The 27,032-nt window shown below is 37.3% G+C and overlaps 1 protein-coding gene across 1 annotated transcript in view; it reads right to left on the bottom strand.

Moving 5' to 3' along the window:
* Positions 1 to 300: 300 nt before the first annotated feature.
* The window catches only part of blw (ATP synthase subunit alpha blw, mitochondrial), a 32,272-nt gene continuing 5,540 nt past the window's right edge, over positions 301 to 27,032 (bottom strand). The window contains exons 2-12 of the mRNA XM_083139955.1: positions 26,559 to 26,681; positions 16,716 to 16,829; positions 15,622 to 15,818; positions 14,750 to 14,893; positions 10,830 to 10,978; positions 10,298 to 10,467; positions 9,341 to 9,490; positions 5,038 to 5,202; positions 4,011 to 4,155; positions 2,170 to 2,287; positions 301 to 680 (exon numbers count right to left, since the gene is read on the bottom strand). Of these exons, the coding sequence (XP_082996081.1) occupies positions 566 to 680; positions 2,170 to 2,287; positions 4,011 to 4,155; positions 5,038 to 5,202; positions 9,341 to 9,490; positions 10,298 to 10,467; positions 10,830 to 10,978; positions 14,750 to 14,893; positions 15,622 to 15,818; positions 16,716 to 16,829; positions 26,559 to 26,681 (1,590 nt within the window). The 3' untranslated portion in view covers positions 301 to 565. The remainder of the gene's footprint in view (positions 681 to 2,169; positions 2,288 to 4,010; positions 4,156 to 5,037; positions 5,203 to 9,340; positions 9,491 to 10,297; positions 10,468 to 10,829; positions 10,979 to 14,749; positions 14,894 to 15,621; positions 15,819 to 16,715; positions 16,830 to 26,558; positions 26,682 to 27,032) is intronic.

Below are 27,032 nucleotides of genomic sequence, written 5' to 3' on the forward strand. Positions count from 1 at the left end.
AACTATAACTTTTCTACATATATGTATATATTTGCTTTGATTTTTACAGAAGGGATACATACATGTCAGTGGTGCAACTGACTGCTATTTTACAATAGGAAGGAAAACGGCAGGCCTCATACACAACTAATAAAAAATTGTGGTACCTCAACAGACAGTATGCTTGTTTCTTATATATTGACAATCATCAACAATCAACTTACAAATACTACAAACTGACATTTGTATTTATAGTATGATATGAGCCTGTCTTTAGGTATCTTAGTGGGAAATCACTATATCGAGACAAAAACAAAGTAGTTAAGTTGTAAACTATTTAATTCAATATCCAACATCTCTACATCCAGTTTTCGCGTGATAACAAAGACAGTGATAATACATACATAATTCCAAAGTCATTCAGAAATGTTCAAATGCATATGATGGATTCAACAAGCACTGATTTACTTCAACATATTCACATTCACAATTTTAACCACTAAATTTTTGCCGCAATAGAGTTTGTTTCTTTACTTGCTCCATCCTCTGCAAACACTACCTTTTGTACACTGATTAATTTAGGTTCTTAACCTTGGAACGTGGAAATGAAACCTGTAACTAGTTGCTTCAACTTGGCATCTGTATCTTCAGAGATTGCACCTTCTTTGGCAATGGTTGCCAACAGAGACTGCTGGCTTGCCCTACACATACACAAAAAACAATTTTAAAAATAGGTTGCAGTGGTACAAAAAAACAAGTACTGGATGTTCATTCTTATGGAAGGTGGGTAAGAACTGAGGTTGAACTGAAGCAGTCTGATGTGAAATCACATGTTTGTACCACCAGGTTAAAGCATTCATGGCTGAGCAAAATTGAAAAGTTTGATGGAATGGTCAACATACAAAAGGACGGTAAGGTGAAGAACAAACAGTACATACTATTGCATACACTTTCAGGTTTTGCACTTTTCCAGTCAGTTTAAAAATAAATTTCCAGAACACTCTTAGAATGCAGATATGCCAAAAATAGTTTCCTGTTAAACTGCACTTGCTAATCAAGATAAACAAGCTTATCAAAATATTATTCAAAATAAATAATCTACATGACATTTTTACACAAAATTTTACCAATCAGGATTTCCCGGTCAGTGGAAACCATTTCAATACACACTACTATTTTGATGTTCTAAATATTACATACGTATGCATTAATTCATGATTTGATTATTAAATTCCCTATTTGTGCCCAGGCCTCTTGACTATAAGGACCAATTTGATTAATTGATCTGGTATTTTTAAGTCTACTTTATGCACAGTAAGGCTAATCGGGACTGGACCTACAGTTTAAAGTGGGATCTGTATCAAGAGCATGGTTAATCACATCAAAAAGCTAGAACTACTATGTCTTTGATAAAAGCTGAGTGTGTATACTGTCAGTCAGTACAGTACACATAAGAGAACACTTCACCCTAAGAGAAATATAAGAGGGGTTCAGAGCACAAGTGGTGTAACTCTATTCAAGAAAAGGCATACTTTGATAACTTAGTATATGTTTAACTGTTTGAGCAAAAACATAGGGGTGCCTCTGTGAGCAAGAATTTGAAACTTGGGAAATACTTACTTCTAGCACTGAAATGTTGATACGTCACAGTTCTAAGTTATACATGGAAATCCATTTCCATGAAAAAGTGGAGTTACGTCACTTGTGTTCTGAACCTCTCACACGACTGCAGATCCAAGTGCTAGTCTCATTAGCTTGCAAGAATGCAGTTTGCCAGTGGGTACGTTTGTGGAAGAAACTGATACTTGTGTACCTCCTGGAAATGCAATCCCTTTCAACAGCCACAGAACCACTTATGCAAGGATGATAGCCGAAAAATTCTCAACTCAGATTAACCACACTGGAAATCAAGCCTGGGTTTCATGTATAACAATCAGGGACACTATTGACTCAACCACTGTGGCTCACTTTCTGAACAAAGATAATTCTTCATTATTTTTTAACTCTATTTCAATGCCACAATGAGTCTTCACGCTGAAAAATAGCAGCAACACCCAACATTACTAAGCAACAAGAATACTTGTTTTTATTGCCATTATCAATTTTTCCTACATTATCAACTTTTGCTGAGTACACTTCACCAACTAGTTAAACCATACCAGTATACTGGATAATGATAACTGTACTTACTTAATATGCTGCAAGAAAGCTTTTTCGAAGGCTGTGATCTTAGATGGGTCCAACTTGTCCAGGTATCCTCTTACACCACAGTAAATGACAGCCACCTGTTCTTCAATGGCCATGGGAACTACAAGAAGTAAATAAAATTAGTATGTAACGATACATAATGATTTGTTTGTTTTAAGCATGATTAAGTATGAAACACCTGATAAATATACTTCAGTAGCACTGTTCCATTATATCTTAGAAGGGAGAGTGAACTAATGTATATGACTTATGGAAGAAGAAAAAAAAAATCATCTGTTAAAGTTGAGCCAATAGTATCAGTATCGGAAAATAGGTTTGAATGGAATCATCGATATTGGTGATACTGTTCCAGAGTCTATAATTGCTAGAGCCACATATTTTTCGAAAATAAAAAAGCAAAATTTCGCTGTTATATCGATGAAAAAGTGGTATATAAAATGATATTTTGGTTTTAAAAATGTGAATATAATCGCAAATTTGATTTAAAACCTGCACTTACTACACAAAATAAATGTATCCCTTCTCATAGCACATTTATTTCGTTACCAGAATATTGTTTATTCCTATATAAAGGGGTCCATTTTTGCTTCTCAAATATTTATAGCAGAATTAACCACTTTTACATGAATTGCATAACTCTCAGGATAATTCTGACTTCAGAAAGTGTCGCGTCTGTAAATAAACTCTAAATTTCGTGTTTAAGAGTCTATTTCGCATTTTGCAGCTCATTTCGCATTATTTCGTGACAAAACAGGGTGGGAAAATGCACCTCACACCTTTCACAAACATGAAAAATTAACATTACAATGTGTTATTTCACATTTCGTATTTTTGTCAAAAACTAAATATGCCTGCCTCTAATAAAATTGCACTTGCAGGGACAAAGGCCTGATGTCTGAAATTTGTCCGAACGATGTGGCAGAATTAACATGCAATTTCTTGAAAACTATACATGATATTTCAGTTCTGTCTTTTTTGCTCATAGTATACCTCTAAAGGAATTACATATTCAAATTAAAATACAATATATCCATTGTTACTATTATTAACAAGTGCCATTTGAAAAAGTGCTTAGTTTCCTTTTTTTTTTACTATGGGATAAATTGAAGATAACTTCTCAACCAGTGAGAGTGTGAAAAAATTAACGTACATGTAAGAATGAGTAAAAAGCAACATTTTAAGCAATGTATGACAATTAAGGGTCCAGAAAGGAACCAGGGGCAAAGGCACAAAGTTTGAAATTTTCAGTTATTACGAAAAAATTCCAAACAACGTAATTCCAGTTTTTTTCTTCAAAGTTGCAGCACAGTGGTCTTTTTCTCAGAAATTTCATCCATCCAGTATCCATAGGGGCGAAACTGCTGCTTTATACAATGTTATTATTTTTTTTAGCCAAGAAAAATGAGTGATTTCAACAATTGCATGGTTGTAGGAATGTATCACTACTTCATTAAACATTTTTTCATTACTTCGGTCAATGACTGAAAGCCGGGGGGGGGGGGGGGGGGGGGTTGGCAGCAGAGAGGTGTCTGTGCCCTATGCAATTTTTTTTATAATTTCAATTTTCTTCTTCTTCTTCTTCCTATAACACTAACTATTGGGTACCACAATGTATAAATTTTACGTCTACTAAAAGCCCTGCCTTTAAAAATGAAAACAAAACAATTTCATATCTCTACAGCAATTAGTTCTCCAGCTACGATTTTGTTTTTTGTGTACTTTGCAGCAAGTTTGAAAAGTACATGCTTAAAAAGGCTCCGGCTTCAACGAGAATACACACGCGTGAGGCTTCTGCTGCTAAAGGTTATAAAGCAACAACTTACCATATTGTCCCTGCTTCAGCAATTCTGTCAACCTGACACCTCGGTTGAGGAGCTGTTGGGTTGAAGCATCCAAGTCAGAGCCAAACTGGGCAAAAGCAGCCACCTCACGGTACTGGGCCAACTCCAGCTTCATGGAACCTGCAACCTAATCAAAACACATGCATGATTAAAAACACATATGTTGAGAAAAATGAATTTATTTTCACATGAAATGATATGAGATGATTGCGCAAGAAACTATACAATTCACACAAGTGAAGGATAATTACAGGGACTATTCTGATCATTTGTGATGCCCCACACACAAAAAGGAAGGAATCTATCAATCTCATGGCACCATTATTTGTTTTAGTTTCTTTTTCATCAGAAAGCTTGTTTTAACAAATAGCAAGAAACTCAATTAAATCATTATATGTGATCTATGTGCTGTCAAAATCCAAACCCATATTGAGTGAAAAAATGGATTTTGCGATAAGATATATTTTAATATTCTATGCCATTTTGGAATATTTTAAAGCAAAACTCTTAATAAATTTGTATATATAATTGGGACGGAGTGGAATATTTTCACACCAATATTAATCAATATTTTGAACTTTTAATTGTTACAATTTTTAGGCATCAATAAGAGAGCACAGTTATAGGTGGAGGGGGCACCTGTCCCCCCCCCCCCAACATTTTCAGGTTTATTAAAATTTACAAAAGTATTCTTGTTAACCTCTTGAAAGGAAAACTATAAAGAGTACTTTTTATGATTTCAGAAATGTTAAGACTTGTAACATTTATTTAGCAAAATAGTCCTGGATCATACATTTATGGGAATAAAACTGTTCGACTGATCTCCACAGTTAGACCCAAAGTTACGCAATGAGTAAGTCATCAGTATGGGTATTAGCTCAGTCCTAATCTAGCTTTACTTTTCTATATCTTTAAAGGCCAAATATTTTCTTAAAAACTCCAAGTATAAATGTAGTGAAATTCTAAATTTAGTACACTATTACAACAGATCCCTGTCATGATATCTTACCTGTTTCATGGCTTTGGTCTGAGCAGCAGACCCTACACGTGACACAGACAGACCCACGTTAATGGCTGGTCGAATACCCTTGTAGAACAACTCCGTCTCCAAGAAGATCTGCCCATCTGTGATGGAGATCACATTTGTTGGAATATAGGCAGACACATCACCAGCCTGAAATAAGTAAAGCAAAATTTCGATACAAAAACTGGGCACATTTCGGGATCAAAGCAGTGTATAAAATGAAATTTCAGTGTTAAAATGGTGAATAAAGCCATAAATTTGATTTTAAAACTACACTTATTACACAAAATAAACATTTCCCTCCTAAACAACACATGTAAGTAGTTATCACAGTATTAAGTTTCCCATTTAGGCTCATCAACTGGTCCCAATCTAATGGTACAGAAACACTGTGGTGTCACACTGTACAGTGAAACCCCGATATTACGTTCCCGCATTATAAGTTTTCCCGCTTAATACGTTCATCCAGTCAGGCCCCGGCAAAATACCATGTTAAATAATAGGACGTTCACTTCGATTTTAGTTCGCTCTAACTCCCGTTTTCTGAGCCGGGGCGATGTCTTAAAATTTGACAGAAACCTGTTCTGTTGACTACGTGACATCTCCCTCCTATTCCTTGCTTTTGTAGCTTTTTCATTCATGATGCAACCTTGAACTTCCAGATGTTAGGCTTTTGTGCGAGAGGAGGGAGCGAAGAGGCATGGTCAGTGGAAGGCTGGAAGGTGGGGGGGTACAACTTGCAATTGTCATACCTCCCTTGAGGAACAGGAAGGGAAAACGGCACTTCTTGAATTCCCTGTGAAGATCCTTCTGTCGCAGGTTGACAACAAGCGCACTGTTGTCAAACCGATTCTTTCTAAATGCTGCCTTCCCTAGAGTTGGACACAATGTGTGACTGAGGTGTCTTTGTTCGCCCTTCTCCTCTACAGAAATGCAAGTGGAAAATTGACAACGAGAGACTATCAGCATTCGCTTCTTTGCCCACACATTTACTGAATCCTTCCTAGTTGACGGGAACGAAAAAAAAGAGGGGAGACTTGTTTTGTAAAAACTTTTCTTCTTGTTTGTAACATTGAAAATGGAAAAAAATAAGAATTTGCCATACCGGATAACAACTGCACTCTTTCTTCAATGGAAATTCGTTTAGATTTCCTAAAGAAATATGATTGGATTTAGTTAGATTATTTTTAACCCTAAGTTCTTCCACGAACGCTATATCATCTGGTTATCACAATGAACTGAAAACGCACAAGCTAAAGTGATCATTTTTTCTATGGGCAGATAGGGTGTTCTTTTACTCACCGACAGAAAAATATTTGTGTCAAATCAATTGTGTGGGGGCGAGCGGAGAACAAGGTTGGGATAAATGATTCTTCTACGTGAGGCAGAGAATGTTTTCTCTATGCATATTGCATGATTCGTATGTTGTAAAGTGATGGGGCCATGAAAATTGAGTGAATAAACTAGGGGTGTGGCAATATTTTCTGAGAGCAGCCACATTTAATGCACATCTAAATGTCATTAAAATGCATATTTGGGCCAAAGAGCAAGGGGCTGGCCAAGTGTGGTGCTGATCACACCATCTCCCATATCCCCATCCATAAAAGCAAGGAGGGCCAAGAGGGCTAAGTAAAAATCAAAGAAGGTAAAAGGAAACACTCACCGGACAGTAGAAAAAATCAGCAAATCAGAAAATTTTGAATTTTTCTACTGTCTGGTGAGTGTTTCCTTTTACCTTCTTTGATTTATATATATATATATATATATATATATATATATATATATATATATATATATATATATATATAATGGATAAAAGCAAGGAGGGCCAAAAGGGCTAAGTAAAAATCAAAGAAGGTAAAAGGAAACACTCACCGGACAGTAGAAAAATTCAAAATTTTCGCTAATTTCATAGCATCATCGGTGTGAGGAGAAATAGACGGAACTGGAAGTTGAACCGGTTCCGTCTATTTCTCCTCACACCGATGATGCTATGAAATTAGCGAAAATTTTGAATTTTTCTACTGTCCGGTGAGTGTTTCCTTTTACCTTCTTTGATTTATTTATATATATATATATATATATATATATATATATATATATATATATATATATATATATATATATAGTGCAAAGTGCATGGGAAACTTCGCCTTCACCTTTTTCTCATTTCCAAGGGAGAGGGGGGGGGGTGCATTTTCTTTCTCATACCCCCAATGGTATCATCACCAGTAGTGTTGGGCGATATATCATCGAGATGATATATCGCGATATTGAAAAAATATCACCCAGGCAATATCAACTAGACGATATAATGTCACGATATTTTGGCGATATATAGTGTAGGTGATATATCGTCATGATATTTTAGCGATATATATCATGTTGGCAATATATAGTCACAATATTTTAGCGATATATATCGTGTCTGCAATATATTGTCACAATGTTTGGTGATATATACTGTTGGCAATATATATTGTGTTGGTGATATATAGTCACGATGTTTTAGCGATATATCGTCACGATATTTGGTGATATATATCACCGATATCGCGATATGGAAAAATATAGTATCGTATCGTCTGTGACGATATATCGTGATATCAAATTTCAGATATCCTCCATCCCAAATCAGTATAGTCTTGTAATTACTGAAAACTGCCAAGTATTTCTACCTCGATTTTCTTGCTCGTGTGGAAGTGAGCACCCTTACACGAGACATCCTAACCAATTAACAAAGGCGAAGAGACTTTCCTCTGGCGTCTAAAATTACGCAGTTGCTCTTCAACCTGAATACGCACATTCAACGAACATAGCGTACTGCAAGTGAAAAATAAAAGACACCCATATTCCCCCACATGAGCTCATTACTCCGGCACTGTAAAGAGGTATGCAGTAATTGAAAGATTAAGCCGCTTTATCATTCTTTAATGCCCCCGCATCAGATATCTTGCTCATATGTCTGAAGCTTTGACATGACAACATGGGAGAGCTTCAAGCAGTGATCCTTCTCCCCTCCCTCCTCCTTCCTTCCTGCAACTTGGCCGAGAATAAGCACACCCACCACCTGTTTGTCGGGTCTCCCCCTTCCCCTCCCTTCCAATACAAACCCTTGGGAGGGGTGTCTGCGAGCAACGGGCAGCTGGCAACCGGCACCAAATGTTCCGTCAGAGGTATGACTCATCCACTCTAAAGGGAAGAAAACTGCATTGTTTTGATTCTCCTCTTCGAAGGTTGTTTTGTTTTGACGATTAGGAAACTTGAGTATGACACAAAACGAGGAGTTAGAAAAACAAGTTATTTTTTTTCTTCGTGTTCTGCCTTCTGATATACATCTTGTCTTGAACACAAACAGCAATGCAGGAAGGAAATGCACATGATGCTAAAGAATAATATAATCATCGCTTTTCTTCAGAAGCATTCACGTGCTGAAAATAAATCACGCAATATTAAACGTTGACGGGAAGACAAAAAAAAAAAATGTTATTTACGGAAGGGGTGTTTGCCCTCTGCAAGACTTACTAATCCAATAATAAATCGTCAATTAACATGACTGTAAATAACAATCAGTGGTGTGCCCAAAGGGGGTGACTGGGGTCATCAGTATTTCTAAAAAAAAAAAAAAAAAGAAACGTCAAAGGCAGGAAAAGATTGCAAAGTGAGGGCCGACTATTATAAAAAGTATACGTAACCCCATTCCCCTTTTTCACTGACAATTTATTGTGACATCTGAAATGCATAAGTTTGACAAAGCTTGTTTTGTTCACTTCATGCTGTTGGGCCGATCCAGACTGGATACATATGCAACTCAAAGTGGAATCTGAACCATTCTGCACGTCTTGAGGACACTTTGATTACAGTATATAAAGATGCTTTGCACCCAGCTATAAAGGATGCCCCCCTTAATTACCAGGGACTTCTAAAAATAGCAACTAATTACCAGTTTACAGAGTAAACAGATCTCACAGGATCAGATGCATAAACTGAACCTAATAGGCGGCAGTTAGAAGCAGTCATCCACCGATCCTACCTTCGAAAGTGGATCTCGTTAATCCGTTATTGATTTTCACAGCACGTCTTGATTTTGTCCTTAGACATTCAATATCATACTTATTCCCCATCGTTAAATAATTTTTGACACAATATACCTCCTAAAAAGTAGATTGTGTATCCTTTCTTACTGACACTTTAGTTTCACCCCTCCCCCATGCTTTCCTGGATTTTACATTTGTTATTTACGGGCCCCTGAAAAACGTAAAATCGGGGTTTGACTGTAATAACTTACCTGAGTTTCAATCACAGGCAGGGCTGTGAGGGAGCCACCTCCGTGAGTGTCGTTCATTTTAGCTGCTCTCTCCAGAAGCCTAGAGTGCAGGTAGAATACATCTCCTGGGTAGGCCTCTCGTCCAGGAGGTCGACGCAACAGGAGAGACATCTGCAATATTTATGAAAAAAAAAAAGACTAAGAAATTTTGTCTCTTAGCACTGCCTGAAATTATATCTTAAACTTCTAGACAATTAAAAGATAAATTTGAAAATATTTACTTTAAAATCTAAAAAAAATCCTTAGAAAAGTTAAAAATTGCTCAGGGGGATAATTCTCTACAAGTCATGACTGAATTGAATATGTTATATATTCCAACACAATTGATTGCTTCCCTTTTTGCCAATACACATACTAATATTTGTTCCTCTGCACTATATCTTGTTAGGATGCTTGAAATGGTCAATTATTCTTGCAATTTCAATACTATTTTGTTCTTTAAGGCCTTACAATGAAGCTTTTGATGTGTTTACTGTCAGTACAACATAAAACAAATGGGAAAGATTGATCAATATCTATCAGTATTGGCTGATAGTGGCAATATCAAATAGTGCTGTATTGATAAAAATACTGACAACTTTACACTGATCCTATATTTCTATAAATAACCTTGAATAGTGTAGAATTCTGCGATTTCGTTGTTTTTCTAATGAATATACAGATATTTTCACGCATTCTGGTTTTGCAAAGTATATTTCTGAATAGGAATTTTTTTAAAGGCCCATTGGTCACCTGGTTACATATTCAAGTTTTCTTTTAATTAGTCCATCCCTGCAACATATTCATTAGCAATAATAGCATGACTATTTATTTACTACTATTCCACGAGCTCCTTGCTGCATTTCATTGCTACCAACTTGGAGTATCACAAATTATAGGCCTACCTAAAAACTACATCCTAAAAGCAAAGTCCCTTACCTGTCTGTAAGCAACAGCCTGCTTAGACAAATCATCATAAATAATGAGAGCATGCTTTCCGTTGTCTCGGAAGAACTCTCCCATGGCACAGCCTGAATAGGGAGACAAATACTGTAGAGGAGCAGCATCAGATGCAGTGGCTGACACAATGATCGTGTAATTCATAGCACCTGCAAATAGAGTAGAATGGTAGGTTGTTAAGACAAAGCAGGTGTATCAAAGATTGAAACAACTTGTTCCAACACAATAGAACACCTCCACTAAGAACACCTGGTGCATTACATTATTTTTGAAGGACATTTTGACCATGTTAGAGTCAGCATCACATGGCTTCAAGACAAAAAATAACAAACTTGTTTCAATCATCTGCTTATTTTAAAATCTAAAACAATATGAAAAAAAATCTACATGGAATTAGCAAGTTCTTTGACATATCTAATTCAGAAATAACAGTTGAACAATCAGTTGTAAACAAGTTCTTCGAAGGTATGCAAACATTACTGGATTATGAGGAATGATTTTATGAAATTACCAGTGTCTGTCAATCTTTTCACAATCTGGGCAACAGTGGATCTCTTCTGTCCAATAGCAACATATATACAGTACAGCTTCTTCTTTTCATCTTCTGCATCATTGAATCTCTTCTGGTTGATGATTGTATCTATAGCAAGGGCAGTTTTGCTAAAGGTGAAAGAAGAATAAATTATATTGCTGCATATTAAATGATCACCTGAAAAAGTGCAATATTCTATTAAAAGCAAACACTCCAAATTCAGACGTTCTTTCACACAAAAAGAAAAATTAGTTGGCAATTTTATAAACTAATTCATACACACACCAACCATTTAAAAGCTTTCATATATGTCTGATCAAATTCAACATCCAATCACTTCTCATATTTGTTTACTCTAGAACGTTACACATTTTTGTAAACAACATTTCATGAATGTTTATCAACAAATTGTGACCTATACTACAGCACCTTGAATAATGTAGTGTGGAAAATAACCCAAGAAACTGGTTCCCGACATGGATGACAACATAGAAGGCAGTGCAATCAGTACGGCTGCTAATTTTCTTATGAAAGTAATGCAGCTTAGTTAGTTTTTGGAATATACTGTGTAGATTTGTTGTCTTGAAAGGTGGTACGTGAATTGATGGAAACAGTTATATCTGTACAGTGATTTGCAGTCACGAAATGGCATTAATTTGGAAAGAAAAGTAAAATAAAATTAATAAATAAATAGCATGCGTAACACAAGAAGAAACATTACAATGTGATTCTGGACTTCAGGTGTTGGAATGTGTACTAGAGTTTATTTTTCTATGTTATTAGAATATAAATAGTATCCTGAGAGATATTTCATACAGAGCCGACAAACCACAAGTGTCGCCGCTTGGAAGCGAGCAGTTGGTAATCAACCAATGCAGCCTTTCGAACTGTACGGACAAGCTCCGACTGCAGTTTCCTCAAGGAGATTTTAGACCAAAGCGATACGCGACAAACTACACAGGGATTTCACACCAAAGCGATACGGGTCCTTCGATCCAAGGCAACTTTCATACCGAAGCAACACATGTCGCTTGGAAACGAGCCAATCAAGGGCAACATTTCACGTAGCAGTATGACTGGCAGCACAGGCCATCGTTCGGTTGGTGCATTTCCTCAAACGATAAGTGTCGTGCACCGCTTGTAGATTTTGTGCACAATCTCCCTAAAGCAAGACACTCATTGTATCATGCATGTGCAAATAACAAACCACGGCAACACGTTTCAAGCTATTGAGGAAATAGCCCATTTTGAGCAACACACAAGCGACAACATGTTTGGCTTATTGTCCCCCCTAGATCTGTTGTTTGCACAATTAGCAGCAAACGCTTGCTAATAGACTGAAGGCACCATGTCGCTTGTCACTTAGTTGGGAACTCCCCCTGTAGCAAGTCTCTTCAGTCTTGAGCACCCTTCCTTTAAGGAGCTTTCTGACCGAAGTAACAAGTAGCATGCAAATATGCTATATGAACGTGTCATTTGCTGTTTGGACCCTCAGGTGCAATAAATGCTATTTTACAGTCTGGAAGTGTCTGTGTCACTAGTCACATCAGTATGAACATCCGTGTCGTTTGTCCCATTGGTTTTAATTTTTCCTTACACTCATGTTGATGGCACCAAGCAAGTTTCGTGGGTTTCCCCTTGTAGTTTCATGCAATCATCATTATCGCCGCGATTACTTTAAAATGGAAGAAGAGAGACAGTAAATATCCAAAATACAAATGCTTCAGTGTGTATATCTTGGAAAGAAATTATGATGATCATAATAATGAACCTAATTCATACACAAAAATTTAGTTACCAAGAGCATTCCACGCATATTTTTTCTCCCGTATTATTAACGAAAGTATGACTATAACAGAACATGGTCGACTGTCTAGAATGTTTGTTAATATCTTCGCAACCACTGTACCAAATATCATAGCAATTATCACATTCATAGAAATGCTTCATGTAAAAGAATCAGATGCTGCAGCGAAAACTCCATTTACTTCCATTATAAGCAGACGAATGCCATGCAGCTGTACAGACACCAGCACCTCCAGTGGTATCATATTCGAGTGGAACCAGACAGAGCGCCCAGAACACAGTGCCGTTTTCCAGACAACGTTATTCAAGTCTGTGTACCTATACTATTCTGCATATACTCTGACCTCCTATTGTTTCACACTGATGCACAATGATTTCTACAAGCAGTTTAATCATGAAACCTATAGAGTTTAGGTTTCTTATTACTGACGAACATTTTTACCTTGAAAGTAATTTGTTGACACTGCTTATGCACCATTAGAAAACTACTAATACACAGGCCATCTAAAAAAATGTCGAAACATTTGGAGATTGCTTCATGGCCACAGACATGAAAGCAAATTTGACAACAGCAAATTTACCAAGCAGTGAGAAGGGCACTTGCAACCAAATAATTCATCAGATTTTGAATGCAATATTCGTAGTAAAAATTAACCTCTTTCACATGGCTTTCTCTGTATATTCAATATTCCAACACTGCTGCATATCATACTTTCTTCACTATGGTCATGCACAAAAGACATATTTTTTCCCTTTTGCTAAGAATACATTTCTCCAACTCCATTAACTCCAAAAGTTCAACAGCGGAATTAAGATTAGAAAAACATGAATACTTTTCCCTTTTCTTTGTTGTTTCTATAAAGTCTCTTCTCAACTTTTGTCAGACATATTTGTTTTAGGCGCGCGCGCGCACGCACGCACCCCCCCCCCACCCCCCCCACACACACACACAGATTTTTTAAAAATTATTATTGACGTGTGTGTCAGGAGGATGCTGAAGTAACAAGTGACCCGTGTTGCACAGCACTTGAGAATATACCAATGACCTGTCATGTCGCTACAATGGTCTAGTAGTCTAGTGCACTTTCACTCTCCTTGCACTCACGTGTGTAGTTGCTTACAAAAGTGAAACACTGAGTTGTCTACTAATTTGATGTCATGTACAGGGTGGGAAATAACCTTTTGCTAGGGGTCTGCAGGAAAAAGTAACAACTATTAAGAAATATGGTAATACCAAATGTTTACTACGACAATTGTGGTTACAAAAACAAAATTAAAAGTTAGTTCACGACAAAGCACCTTGCTTCAAGTCAAATGCTAAAACCAAGACCTTCTTCGGCGAAGTGGCATTGACTTCTTCAGCAGTTCTGAATGGCCGGGTGCATCACCGGACCTGAATCCAGCGGAGCACTTTGGGGCTATTCTGAAGGATGCAGTTGAGTCCTTGATGATAGTGGAACGCGGACCGGACCGCTATTCCCGGCCAACACTCCTTGCACATCTGGAACAAGTCCTCCGTGACATGGAATGGAATACGGACTGTTTGCGAATCTTCTGAGCTCCTACCCTCATCGTCTTCGTGCTGTGAGAGAAGCAAACGGTGGACATACTCACTTTTAATTTTGTTTTTGTAACCACAATTGTCGTAGTAAACATTTCGTATTACCATAATTTCTTAATTATTGTTACTTTTTACTGTGGACCCCTAGCAAAAGGTTATTTCCCACCCTGTAGTGTATTTGGTGTCTGCACCGTTTGCACACTGGAGCAGTCTGGGTCATGTGGTATGTGTTGAACGTTTAAAGCAACAGACAGGTACAATGGAACCTCGATTTTACGTTTTTCAGGGACCAAGTTGAAAGAACTTAGAATATGGCAAAATGTCAAATCGAGGAAAATTTTGCTATGTTGGGACCATCAAGATTGAATGTATAATGCAGGAAAATGTAAAACTGGGTAATGTAAAATTGGGGTTCCACTGTGTTTGTTGAATCTTCTGAAGTCAAACACCGCATTTCTTGTATACAGAGTCTACACGGTTGAACACCAATTTCCTAAGTTAAAAAGCTGCTATTCCGACATCTAATGCTCACCCTGTCTGTCTGTCACCGATGATAAGTTCTCGCTGTCCTCTTCCAATAGGTACAAGAGAGTCCACAGCTTTGATACCTGTCTGCATAGGTTCCTTCACTGAGATACGAGGAATAATGCCTGGAGCCTTAACACCTACTCGAGCTCTGGAACAACAGATCATCTTGTTATTACACTGATGAAAATTACATTTACAATATCATTAACACATAATAACACAAGATAATTATTTGTTGTTGTTGCAGGGACTTGTAAAGTAGGAAATTGCCTAACCTGTGAATATAATGGTGGGAGGTCCACTCTCATAATTGAAGTTATTCAACTTATTTACTCTTTGTCCTTCAAGAAAACAATACCAACAAATTATTGATGGTGTCCATTAATGAATACTCTATCAGTACTGGCAATTAAACTACATATAAGTTTCTAATTTCCAAATTTCCTCAATGGATAAATAATATCACACTACTTTGTAATTTTTCTTGTTACAATTGCATACTTTATAAGTTACTTCAGCAGATGAAAAACAAACCAGTTGAACATTATAATATATAGAGAATACAGAAATAATAATACTAATAAAAGGATATAACCACTGGCATCCTGAACAGATTGCACCTGTCATTAAATAAAAAGGACAGTTGCAACTTAACAAAAGGACACCCTTCTTGACAAGAACCTTCAGTGGTAAGATCACACAATGAACAACACTCAATTCACATGATCACACAATGAACAACACTCAATTCACATCAGTGTGCCAGAAGTATAAGTAACACACACTAGAAGTGTTTACACATGTGCATGTGCGTACACACATCACTGACCAAGTAATGAGTAACAATTATAATATAATGCAGTGATCATGACTCACCTAGTTGCTGAACCAATAGCACCCTTTCCATCGATTGGGTTTCCCAAGGCATCCACAACACGACCAAGCAGCTCTATTCCAACAGGGACGTCTACAATGGCTCCTGTCCTCTTTACAATGTCTCCTTCCTTAATGAGCTTGTCATTACCAAATACTACAACACCAACATTGTCAGGCTCAAGGTTAAGGGCCATACCCTGCAGAAATAGCATTCATGAAGTACTGTAGCCAGTTCGCACAGTGAAATACATTAATAATTAAAATAAAGCAGTACAAGATTTCATAATTGAAAAGGATGCAATGTGGTAATTTTGCTTCAATGAGTGGTACCTGTTATCCCTGCACTGTTGGTGATGAAATTGCATTACTGTATCACACGATTCAAACACAAAATTACACACATACTTCAATGTTTTCAGCAAATGTTTCAGTTACCGACAAAGAGAGTGAAGTAGCACTTAATAACTTCTAAACCCTTCCAGACTGATTTTATTGACGACCTTAAGAGAAATGTTCTTTCTCTTCGTACCTTTCTTGAAGGAGTATGTAAAGGTACAGTGGAACCCTCATTTTACGTTACTCTGTTTTAGATTTTCCTGCATTATACATTCAATTTTCATGGTCCCAACATAGCAAAATGCTGTAAAACTTTCCTCGATTTTACATTTTCCTGTTTTTTAAGTTTTGTCAGCTTGGTCCCCTGAAAAACTTAAATCGAGGTTCCAATGTATTACATGCAATGAAACACTACTGTGTTTCTGCAGAAAGCAATGAAGCAGCGGAGAATCCACATCAAACTATAGATCACTAGCACAACGAGTATAGGACTGCTTACTTCAAATAATACTAATTATATGTAATTCTCTAGGGATGAGACTCAAAAATTGGTATCTGGTGACAACGAAAGATCAATGTATTAATCTCTTGGTATTATTGCTAAAATTTACACAGTTCAATAAGTATTGTTCAGGTACACAGCATAATATGCTTAGCATATAGTAGAAAAAAAATGTTCTCTGAATAATGTAAAAAAAAAAAACCTGTAACAACATTTGCAAAATGTTTTCCTTTACTTAATTATAGGCAACTATTACCTTCAAACCAGATGAAAATTCAACCATCTCCTCAGCCTGAATATTTTTAAGGCCGTACACTCGAGCAATACCATCACCAATGCTTAGCACTCTTCCAGTTTCTTCTAAATCAGCCTAAAATAAAAAGAATAAGAACATCAAAAGATTGCACTTATTTTAAGCACTAGTATTATTTTCATGCCATACACCTTGCCCAATCACAGTGCATCAGCATTCATTCCTGAAGTAAGAGAAATGGCTTGTATGAGATTTTTTTTAAAAAAATCTCCTGTGCTTATTGCATCTTCAACACAAATACCACTTGTCCCAAGACAAAAGAAAGACAGACCTTCGCAGTGAAATATAATAATGCAACTAACCTGCTTGGCCACAGAGGGGATTGACGTGCACGTTGAGTAAGAAAAAGACATTACTGGGTGCATCAAAAAATTGGAAGACAGTTTTCTAAAAAAAATATTTTCAGACAACTATCCAATGTGGAACTTGCAAAATAATCCAACATACACACTGCGAATAATATTTTAACAGGCTGATGGAGGTGGAAAAAAGGAAAAAAACACTTGTCTCCAGAAGGCACAGTTTGGGTAGACCAAGAACAAGGGGAAAAACACAGTTTTGAGACAGCTTTGTTATCAAAAAAGTTAGCATTGCTTCTCAATGGTAATTGTCCAAAACTGAGGCTCAAACGGAAAGTCAAAGTTCACTACATGAAGACTTTGCATGAATGGATATGCAAACCCACCATGCACATGCATCTTACTATTTGACACAATTTTATGCATCTGGTTGTCAGAATTCATTCCACATTATATTTGTTCAGGATGTTTGCTTGAGATAAAGGTACAATTTGTAAGATTATCCACATTAAGTGGCAAAGGTTTTACTTCGATTCTACATAGATACTAAGCTGTGATCAACTCATAGGTACATAATTACTACAATATTTATGCCACCATTCAACATTACAATTCTATTTCCTGCAATCTGTCCGATACACAACTAGAAACCAAGCTTATTCCAAAACCAACTTTAAAAATATACTTAACAGGTCCATGCTACTATCACTATTACTCCAAATTTTCTTCTAAAGCATGGATAATTATGATCTCTTCCAGCTACTTATGTACTTACTATAGTTTTATGTTCAACCAGAGTAGCCATAGTTGCCATTAAACTTTTCTCTATGCTTGAGCCATCAGCATATACACAACTAACACTGTCAACAGATGATTTTGCTTGTATTTCAGGCTCAAGAAGGGCTGCGGCAGAGAATGCCAAAGCTCCAACTTGCAGGGTGGCTCTTCTAGAAAAATCATGATTAGTGTGTTGCACACCATGTATATCTGCTTCTGTCTCATCGGAAATTACATCTAATTTCTTCCCACTATGAAGAACTTGGGCTTCTATGCATGGATGCTCATCTACAGTGGCCATACTTGGATTAAATTTAGGTTGTGATTTGTTCAAATGTACGTTTGCACTGGCACAGATTGATCTTATATGCTGGCTTCCATCTGTATGCTTTGTACCCATTATCATGTCAGCTTCTTTTGAACTAGAACTCAGATTGGACAATTTTCTATTAGGGCCTGCACGGTCTCCTGCTTTAGAAGAAGCTGTGTTACCTGATGCTATTCTGTTAGGGCTAGTTGATATTATCTTTGTGCGGCTTCCTTTGATTGTCATGTCTCCATCAGATCTTGCTTTCTTAGCTATATTTGACTCATGACTTCTTTTGTCTGTGACATTTTGTTTTGAGTCTCTCTTCAATGCTTCATGCTTTTCATGTTCTATGTCTGTAACGGTTTCATTCGATTCTTTCTTCATTGTTCCGAGCTTTTTAGTATTCACTTTATAAGTCTCTTTGGCTGTCATGATTTGATTTGAGTCTTCGTTTATTCTCTCCTGCTTTTCAGTACTTGTTTCATTGCTTTCCTTTTCTGTAACAGTCTGATTTACCCCCTTTATCGATCCATGTATTTTATAGTTTGCTTTATGGTTTCCTTTTTTTGTTACCCTTTGATACAAGTCTTCCATTGTTTCATGATTTTTAGTAGTAGAAGTTTGCAGCTCTGAACTGAATTTGACAGTTCTACTTTTGTGATCTACTGGTTTTTCCTTTCTGGCACGACTTTCAATACAATTGTCCAGGTTAAATCTCCCCAGTTCAGATCTTGTTACAGAATATATATATCTAAAGAGGGATTCAGGGCTTGCACTGGTTGATTTTGAAGAGAATCCCAAAGTACTTACTTTTGAGGTAGAGATTTTGGGGGTTGATTTTCTGGCACTGGCAGTTTCGTCAGCAACTTTTGTTTTAGCTGGTCTCAAGGAACGCCCAGCTGAGGATCTCATAGTTTGCCACATAGCAGCAGGTTTAGCAACTGCGTGAGTAACCGAACGTGTCTGTTTTGGAGGATTATGTGAAGGTTTCAAAGCCGGACGCATGAAATAACCTCTTCCAACAGATCGTGTTTTCAGTTTTGTGGAAGAGTGTTTGTTGAGAGTTGTTCTATGACTTATTCTATGTGCCCTCTCATTAAGAATTATTCTGTTTAGATTTGCTGCCGTTTCCCTTGCCATTGAACGCAGATAGATTGCTTCTAAGTTGGACTGAACGGTTTGTAATTTGTGCTTCCCAGTGCTTTTTTTCAAAGTGAGGTTTCTAGCATTTGCCTTGTATTCGTGGCTTTTTATTGAATTCGTCTCATTGTTAACTGGATATTCCTTCCTGGTAGGCATTTTATGAACTGATCTGATAGGAACTTTGTTGTACTTTGAGGTATTCAATTCCTTACTAGGACTGACGGTAATTTCTTTTGTGTTTGCATCCTTTTGTTTGCTGGTTGTGTTTGATGTTCCAGCTCGATTAGAACTATTTGTCACAATCTTATCAGTAGCCTTCATTGAAGATGCCGGCACAGCTGGCTTCCCACCAGGATCATCACTACCTCTTGTCCCAGACTTCAATATTAGTACCTCAGTTTCTTCTTCAGGATCTTTAGTGTTATCAACATTGTTTTCAATGCCTTTTTCTGAAAGTTTAGACATGATTGAATAATCATTTACATATACTTTTGACTCGAATACTGGTTTGATTGACACCTGTGCATTCCGTGCCTTGTTGGTTTGTTTCCGTTCATGGAGTTCATGCAAAGCACTTTCCACATTTCTATAGTCTGATGGAATCTGCTTCATTTTCTCTGGTTGTTTTTCTATCTTGTATGACCTGCTGTGTTTGTTCTTTGCATCTGTATATCTATCTTGAGCACTTCTTGCAAGTTTGTGTCGTATTTCATCAATCTTTAAATTATGACTCCTGTCCTTGTTTTTTGATTGAGTTTTGCTTTTATATTTCATGAAAGCATCAGTGTAAGCTTCGATTCTTTTAGTTTTCTGTTGATAGGATGCCCTTGGCTTTTTCAAAGATGCTGGTAGGAATGGCTCTGATAAGGAACCTTCCCCAAATGCTTTCTTCTCTTCAACAGATTTGATTTCATCATCTTGTTTCCCATATGGTAATTTCTTCCTATATTTTGCTGATTTCCCTAATGAACGAGGACCAACACTGGGAACATATTTTACATTACTTACAACTTTGTCCTTTGCAGTATTTGTTACAATATCTTTAGACTTGGTATATCTTAATCTACTTGATGGTGGAAGTGATCTCTTAGCATCAGCCACAGCATTTGGTTGTGCAGGAGCCTTGTTTCTTGATTCTTTATCCAGATCCTCATCCTTTTTAGAATGAGGGTCTTCACCTATTTTCTCTTCCCCTTCTGATCCTCTAAGTATCCTTCTTACTTTTTTCGAGTAAATCTTCATCTTACTTTCCTCATTGGAATTTTGGTCTTGATTCCTTTCCCCCTCAGCTTGTGGTCCAACAAGTATTCGTTTTGCCTTTTGTGAATATTTCTTAATTTTACTCTCCTCCTTATTAGAAATAAGGTCTTGACCTATTTCTTCTTCCCCTTTCAACCCAGTAAGTACCTGTTTTGCTGATGTGTCCTCCCCTTGTGATCCTCTAAGTATCCGTTTTGCCTTTTGTGAATATTTCTTCATTTTGCTTTCTTCCTTATTAGAATTAAGATCTTGGCCTATATCCTCATCCCCTTGTGGTCCCATAAGTATCCGTTTTGCTTTCCGAGTGTATTTCTTCACTTTATTCCCCTTCTTATTAGGATTTGGACCTTGTCCTATTATGTCCTCCCCTTGTGATCCTCTAAGTATCCGTTTTGCCTTTTGTGAATATATCTTCATTTTACTTTTTTTCTCTGGAACTACAGTTTCATGCAATTTATTTGAAGTATCTTCAGTTGATAAACTCCGCTTTTGAAACACAGTATCTGCAATTAATAGACTATGATACTCCATGTGTATAGCATCGTCATACACTACATCTGCAACAGGGTGTTTGCCTTTTAATTCCCTATCTGCCGACAATGTGTTGCCTCCTATCTTCATATCATTGAGCAATTGTTGTACTATTTTTCTTGCAGTGGAGTATCTTTCAATTGATAGAAACATATCTAATACATTTAATTCATTAGAACCATACTGTTTACTATTGGCTATCTTTCTATTCCGTTTTTTGTGTCCATCATTCTCTGGGTCATTTTCAGATGTAGCTGTACTGAATTCAGTACAACAGCTAGGTCTTTTTCTTCTTGCAGGTAAAGGTTTGCTCAGTTTAAAGTTCTTAACTCGGTCTGAGCATTCTTGCGGCAGCTGAACACATGGTTTTTCTAAATCAAGATGACCAAATATATACGTTTTATTAGCCGAATCCCATACCTCAAAGGGTTCTTCAAAAATCTCTAAAGAGTCATGTTTGCTCTTAACATTTGCAAGTGGCAACCCTACTTCTTTCTTGCATGTACCTGACCAGTGTTGCAAACTCTTTGTATGCCGAGATACCTTTGTCTCTAGTACACGTGGAATCAGTTTCTTTGAATGAAAACTCCTACTTATTGGTTTTCTCCGTGAGTTAAACATATTTCTTGGCCTACAAAATGACATGGACCTGCTTGACATCAGGTTAGCACTGTGCTGAACTTTAGTGAGAACACATTTATTGTGTGTTTTACCATATTTAAACTTTGATACTTGAACTGTATGACCTAAACTTTTTAATGACATTCCACGCTGTGCAATTTTGTATCTTCCTTTCTTGTGCCGAGGAACAGAAACAGATTTTGAGGTATCAGGGGATTTGGTCTTTGGATGATGTAGGAGTTTGCCAGGCTCTTTGGAAGATCTTCTTGTTGGTTCCTTGAGGCTGGAATCAGGATGGGAGTTGCCACACTGAAAATTAATAGCACAATATGGCCTACATTAAAAATCTGAATCTTATATAGTACCTTAATCCATAAAGTTATTTGGAATAGAACCAAAGTATTCTTGATTGAGTGGAACTGGGAAATTAACCTACAAACCATTTATTCTGGATACTGGTCTCAAAGTGTAAGCCATGTTAGCATAACTCCTAGCTGGTTAACTTAAAAGAGTATTTGTTTTTAACACCACTTTTCTGCATTTATTTTGGCAAACTGGGATGGGTGATGATTGGACAAGGAACACCATGTGGCTTTTCTCTCTGAGAGTCAGGGATTGACAAGCAGGTTTTTGTTGGATGACTGACTCACGGTCAGTTCATCGAGTACCATTGCTGTCTTCTGGCTTTCAACGTACGGGCTCATTACAGTCACTTTCAAGATGTTGGATAACACCAAAATTTTGGAGCTCCCACTGGGGCTTGGTGCTTGAACCTACGACTGCTCTAACCAAAGACACAGTGTACATGTGCATGAATGCTAAGGAACATTTTATACTTTTAAAAGAAAGAAAAATAACTAGTACTGAAGCAACCAGATCTAACCAAACCAATATGAATTTAATGAAGCACTATGCCAGTTTACATCCAGCAGTATTTTTTCCATGGTACCACAAGTTAGCATAGGTGAAATATGGCGTGCATGCCACACCACACAAAGTTTTCTGCAACATGATACATAATTCTTCACATGCAAACATGTAGTGAATGTGTTCAATGTAGAATAGAGCATTTCCATGGAAAAGATATGGAAGATGAGCTTTTTAAATTCCTGGTCAAAACTGGTAACAGCAGTTTAATTTATAATTTATCATCTTAATAAGGTTCCATGTTTGTCCTGTATGCAAACTACATGTAGATTGGGCATTAATTTGTGTGAAATTAATGTCTGCTGCCAATATAGGCATTATCAGTGTATTGGTTAGTCACTAGGCAATACAAACTTGTAACATTTGTCACATTTCAAGAAAAACTGAGGGCATTAGCATATATACTTAACCGGCAAAGTGGCTAGAAACAATCTATTTAACACATTGTAATAGATCTATATGAGTGGTGCATTAAACATGCAAACAATACAAACAAAGACACGATAAATGGAAGTAAATACATATGACAGGTAGTCTTTTAGTACATGGTATTAATTGTGGAAATTTCTAATCCTAAGTTTCTCCTGAACACATTTTATTCAGAAATCAACAGGGACGTCGTTAGGGGGCCATGGGGGCACTGGCCCCGGCAAACGTCCACGTGACACCAGGAAACTGTTCTGTATTTGCTGGAAATTTTACTTTGTTTGATGACAAATATTACAAAATAATTCTTAAGTAAATTTTGCTTGCAATTTGAAACACTTCTTCAATTTTCAGTAGCACAAACCCAAGCAAGGCATTTCTTTCTTATTTCCCTGTTTCTTGCTTGTTGAACACAAACCGATGTATTGGCAGAGGATGCAGTTAATGGTTTTAAGGTCCGCCCCGGTCAGGGAAGTCTGAGACCTATTGAAAATACACTTTTCCTCCCTGCTGCACACCAGATCCAGAACCCCCCCCCCCCCCGCCAAAAAAAAAAAACATGCACTTTCTCTTCATCTGGCCCTGCACTGGCACCATGTGTGCCAAAAAGACAACACAAACAGGAAGATTTAGCTGCGGGTGGCTAGAACTTTCTGGGTTAATTATTTTATGGCTCAGAAAAGATATCCCCATGCGTTTCAAATTCCAAGAACAGAATTCTATTGCTTGTCCCTTTTTCGGCGTGGGAATGAATGACATAGCGGCAGTTCTCACATGCACTCAACCCTCATGCTAATGACCTGCCCTGCAAAGAAGGGAAACGCCACTTTCTGAAAATTCGGAGAAACATGGAAGCGGTCGGTTCATGGACAATTCATGTCTGTCAGATACTTTGAAGTAGGGTTTGTGGTGGTTGACTTCTGCAAACGGGAGAAGATAGAATCACGAAGTATTGTGATCTTGTTTTCCTACATCGCGAGTGAAATGTCGAATGAGAAGCTGCCAGATTGTCTTCCTCTGGAAACAATGGATCAGGATCGACTGATCGACCAAATGTACAACATATTGATGTTCTAAAAGTGTCTCCGACTACCACACAAGATCCTGGGTTCGACTCCCAGGGTGGTTGGTCTCATGTATAATGAAGAATAACCCACATTTCAATTAAGGAAGAAAACTAGGTATGTAGCAATTTTTATTACAGCCGTTTGCATGCTCTATAAGTAATATGTTTCAAAATTTGAATATCTTTCTGACTTTCTGTAATGTTTCTTCATTTAGCCTCCATCTGCAAATGCAGAAGCTTCTGCTGGTTAGGCGGCAAGGTTGACTAGACATACAATCCCTAGTCATACAGCGAATAATAGTTATAGAATATAATCATGAGTTATGGAGAAGCAAATTGCTTATCAAGCATTTTCTGTTTCTATTTGTTGTGCAGTGGTTAACAAGGTGCACTACGATGCCAGGGGTCCTGGGTTCGAATCCCGGACTGGCCGTGTGTGTTCTTTATGATGGTCCTCTCATCAATTTCATAACACTCATTGTGTCATCTTCATCTTCACGATTAGCCAAAAAGTGTCACAAAAGCGAAGTAAAATAAACCAAATCAATCATTCATATATTTCTATATTACGCCGCTTTTCTATCTCTACGGCTAAATGCGACAATGAGGATGAATGATAAGCCAAAGGAATGGCGATGGGACAGATATGATACAACCATACCTGTCCCAAGGTCCGAACCTTGGACCTCTGGTTTCGTAGCGTGTTATACTGTGGAATTCTTAGGAAGAAAAACTGTAATCGTAGGGTGAAAAGAAGCAAAATTGTACAATGCACAAAAAGCCATGTTTAGTTCTTCTAAAACCTTACAATTATCGAGTTTGTGTTTTAAATCCATTTTATGGACAGTAAGGCTAATCGGGACTGAACCTACAGTTTAAAGTGGGATCTGAACCACTATGTGCCTCCATCGGGTATTGAACCTGGGACCCCTTGATTACAAGGTGGCGACGCAACCACTGCGTCATCGAGGAGGCCCAGAAAAACTTACAATTAGTCAGTAAAATTAATATTGAGGGACAAGGTCTGTGAAGGGTTCTTTCATTCGGTTGTGCGTCGTTTTTCAAGGATTTCTCAAATTGTCCTCACAATGTTGGAACAGCACAGAAATTTTGGAAGTAATACAAGCAGGCACATACCCAGGGAAGGGGCTCGGGGGCTGCAGTCCTTGCCCGAAATCCTACAAATATCCGATTTCAATAATGTGTAGTAGTAATTAAATTTACTTCATTAACAGGATTAAACATCTTGTATATGGTAAGTTGCAATATACTGACAAAATTCATCTTCGGTGCATTTACCCCTCTCCCCAACCTTCTCGCCTTTAGATGGCGGCTGCCAATAAGGGATAAGCACCTTCAGAAATCAAATTCTGGCTACTGACCTGACCACCAGGGATCAAACCTTTAGATTGATTGATTAATTGAACTGGTATTTTAAGTCCACTTTATGCACAGTAAGGCTATTCGGGACTGGGCCTACAGTTTAAAGTGGGATCCGAACCACTATGTTCCTCCATAGGGAATTGAACCCGGGACCTCTTGTTGAACCTGCCAAATCAATGACTAGAGCGTAATCATTTGAGCATGTGGGAATTTTATTTTATCCAGTGCCATCATATATTCAGTTTTCCACACACAAAATAAGATTAATTTTAAGAAATCAGACGTGTGGATAAAATTTCTTATTGTCATCATTCTCCAATTGAACAATCAGATGCCATAGATGACTCGGGCCCACCCTATAGAATAGTGCTTAACGTGGTCACCTTGAACTAAGAGATACCGGATTAGATTCCAGTATAAACTGTATACATGAGATGCCTAGCTTGAACTCATTACACATGCAAACCTGGTTCCAGCACTTTATATCTAAAACCACAGAAAAGGGTTTTTTACTACTTCTCAATTTTCTTCGAGCAAATTTACAAATCTAAAAACTAATAACATTGTTCTTGGTGTATCAGCTATTAAGTTAATGAGTTCATTCTGAATTTACTTTCCCGAATAATGGCTTTGGATTTAGTGAGTCTATCCGTAGACTGTTGGGGGCTACATAAGAAAATGCTGTTCCTTTCCAATTTATTGATTGAGTTGGTGTTTTAAGTCCACTTTATACACAGTAAGGCTAATCGGGACTGGTCCTACAGTGTAAAGTGGGATCCGAACCACTATGAGCATCCACTGGGTATCGAAGCTGGAACCCCTTGATTACAAGGCGATGATGCTACCATGCGCCACCAAGGAGGTCATTGCTCCCTTCCGAGAATATATATATATAATGTACGTATACAGTATAGGCCTATATGGTATATAAATAGTTTGTTTATTAATAATAGTTTGATAGAAAAAATCTTACGTTTGGGCAACCCAAAACTGATCAACCTAGCTACATCCCTGGAAATCGATCTGGGATAAATTACACTTACCTTGGGGGCTGAACCCAAAATTCTCTCCTCAAGGATGGAAGAAATTTCTGCTGCACGGTTTGGGCTACCCAAATGAATGTTACGGGATGCAATCTGTAGTGCCGGCCATGATAATTTTGTTACCTACAAAAGAACAGCAGTAGAAATTATGTAATGTAAATAAGTAACACTGGCATATTCTGAAAATTTCACCTGCTTTACCACAATTCCTATTTATTGTACATATTTATTATATATATATATATATATATATATATATATATATATATATAATAGAAATAAAACATAATGCAGGCATGCGAGTAAAACAAAACAGAAGTCCAACAACTTCATTTTCTATATACGTATATATGATAAAAGTTGGTTTACCACATGGGAGAATATGCCACTGACAAATTAACTCCATGTATAAAGTTTACAGGAAACATGGGATATCATGTATGATGCATATTGATGATTTCATTTTGAGGGGGT

Source organism: Lepisma saccharinum, chromosome 1, assembly GCF_977018435.1.
Source record: "Lepisma saccharinum chromosome 1, izLepSacc3.1, whole genome shotgun sequence".
Classification (NCBI taxonomy): Eukaryota; Metazoa; Arthropoda; class Insecta; order Zygentoma; family Lepismatidae; genus Lepisma; species Lepisma saccharinum.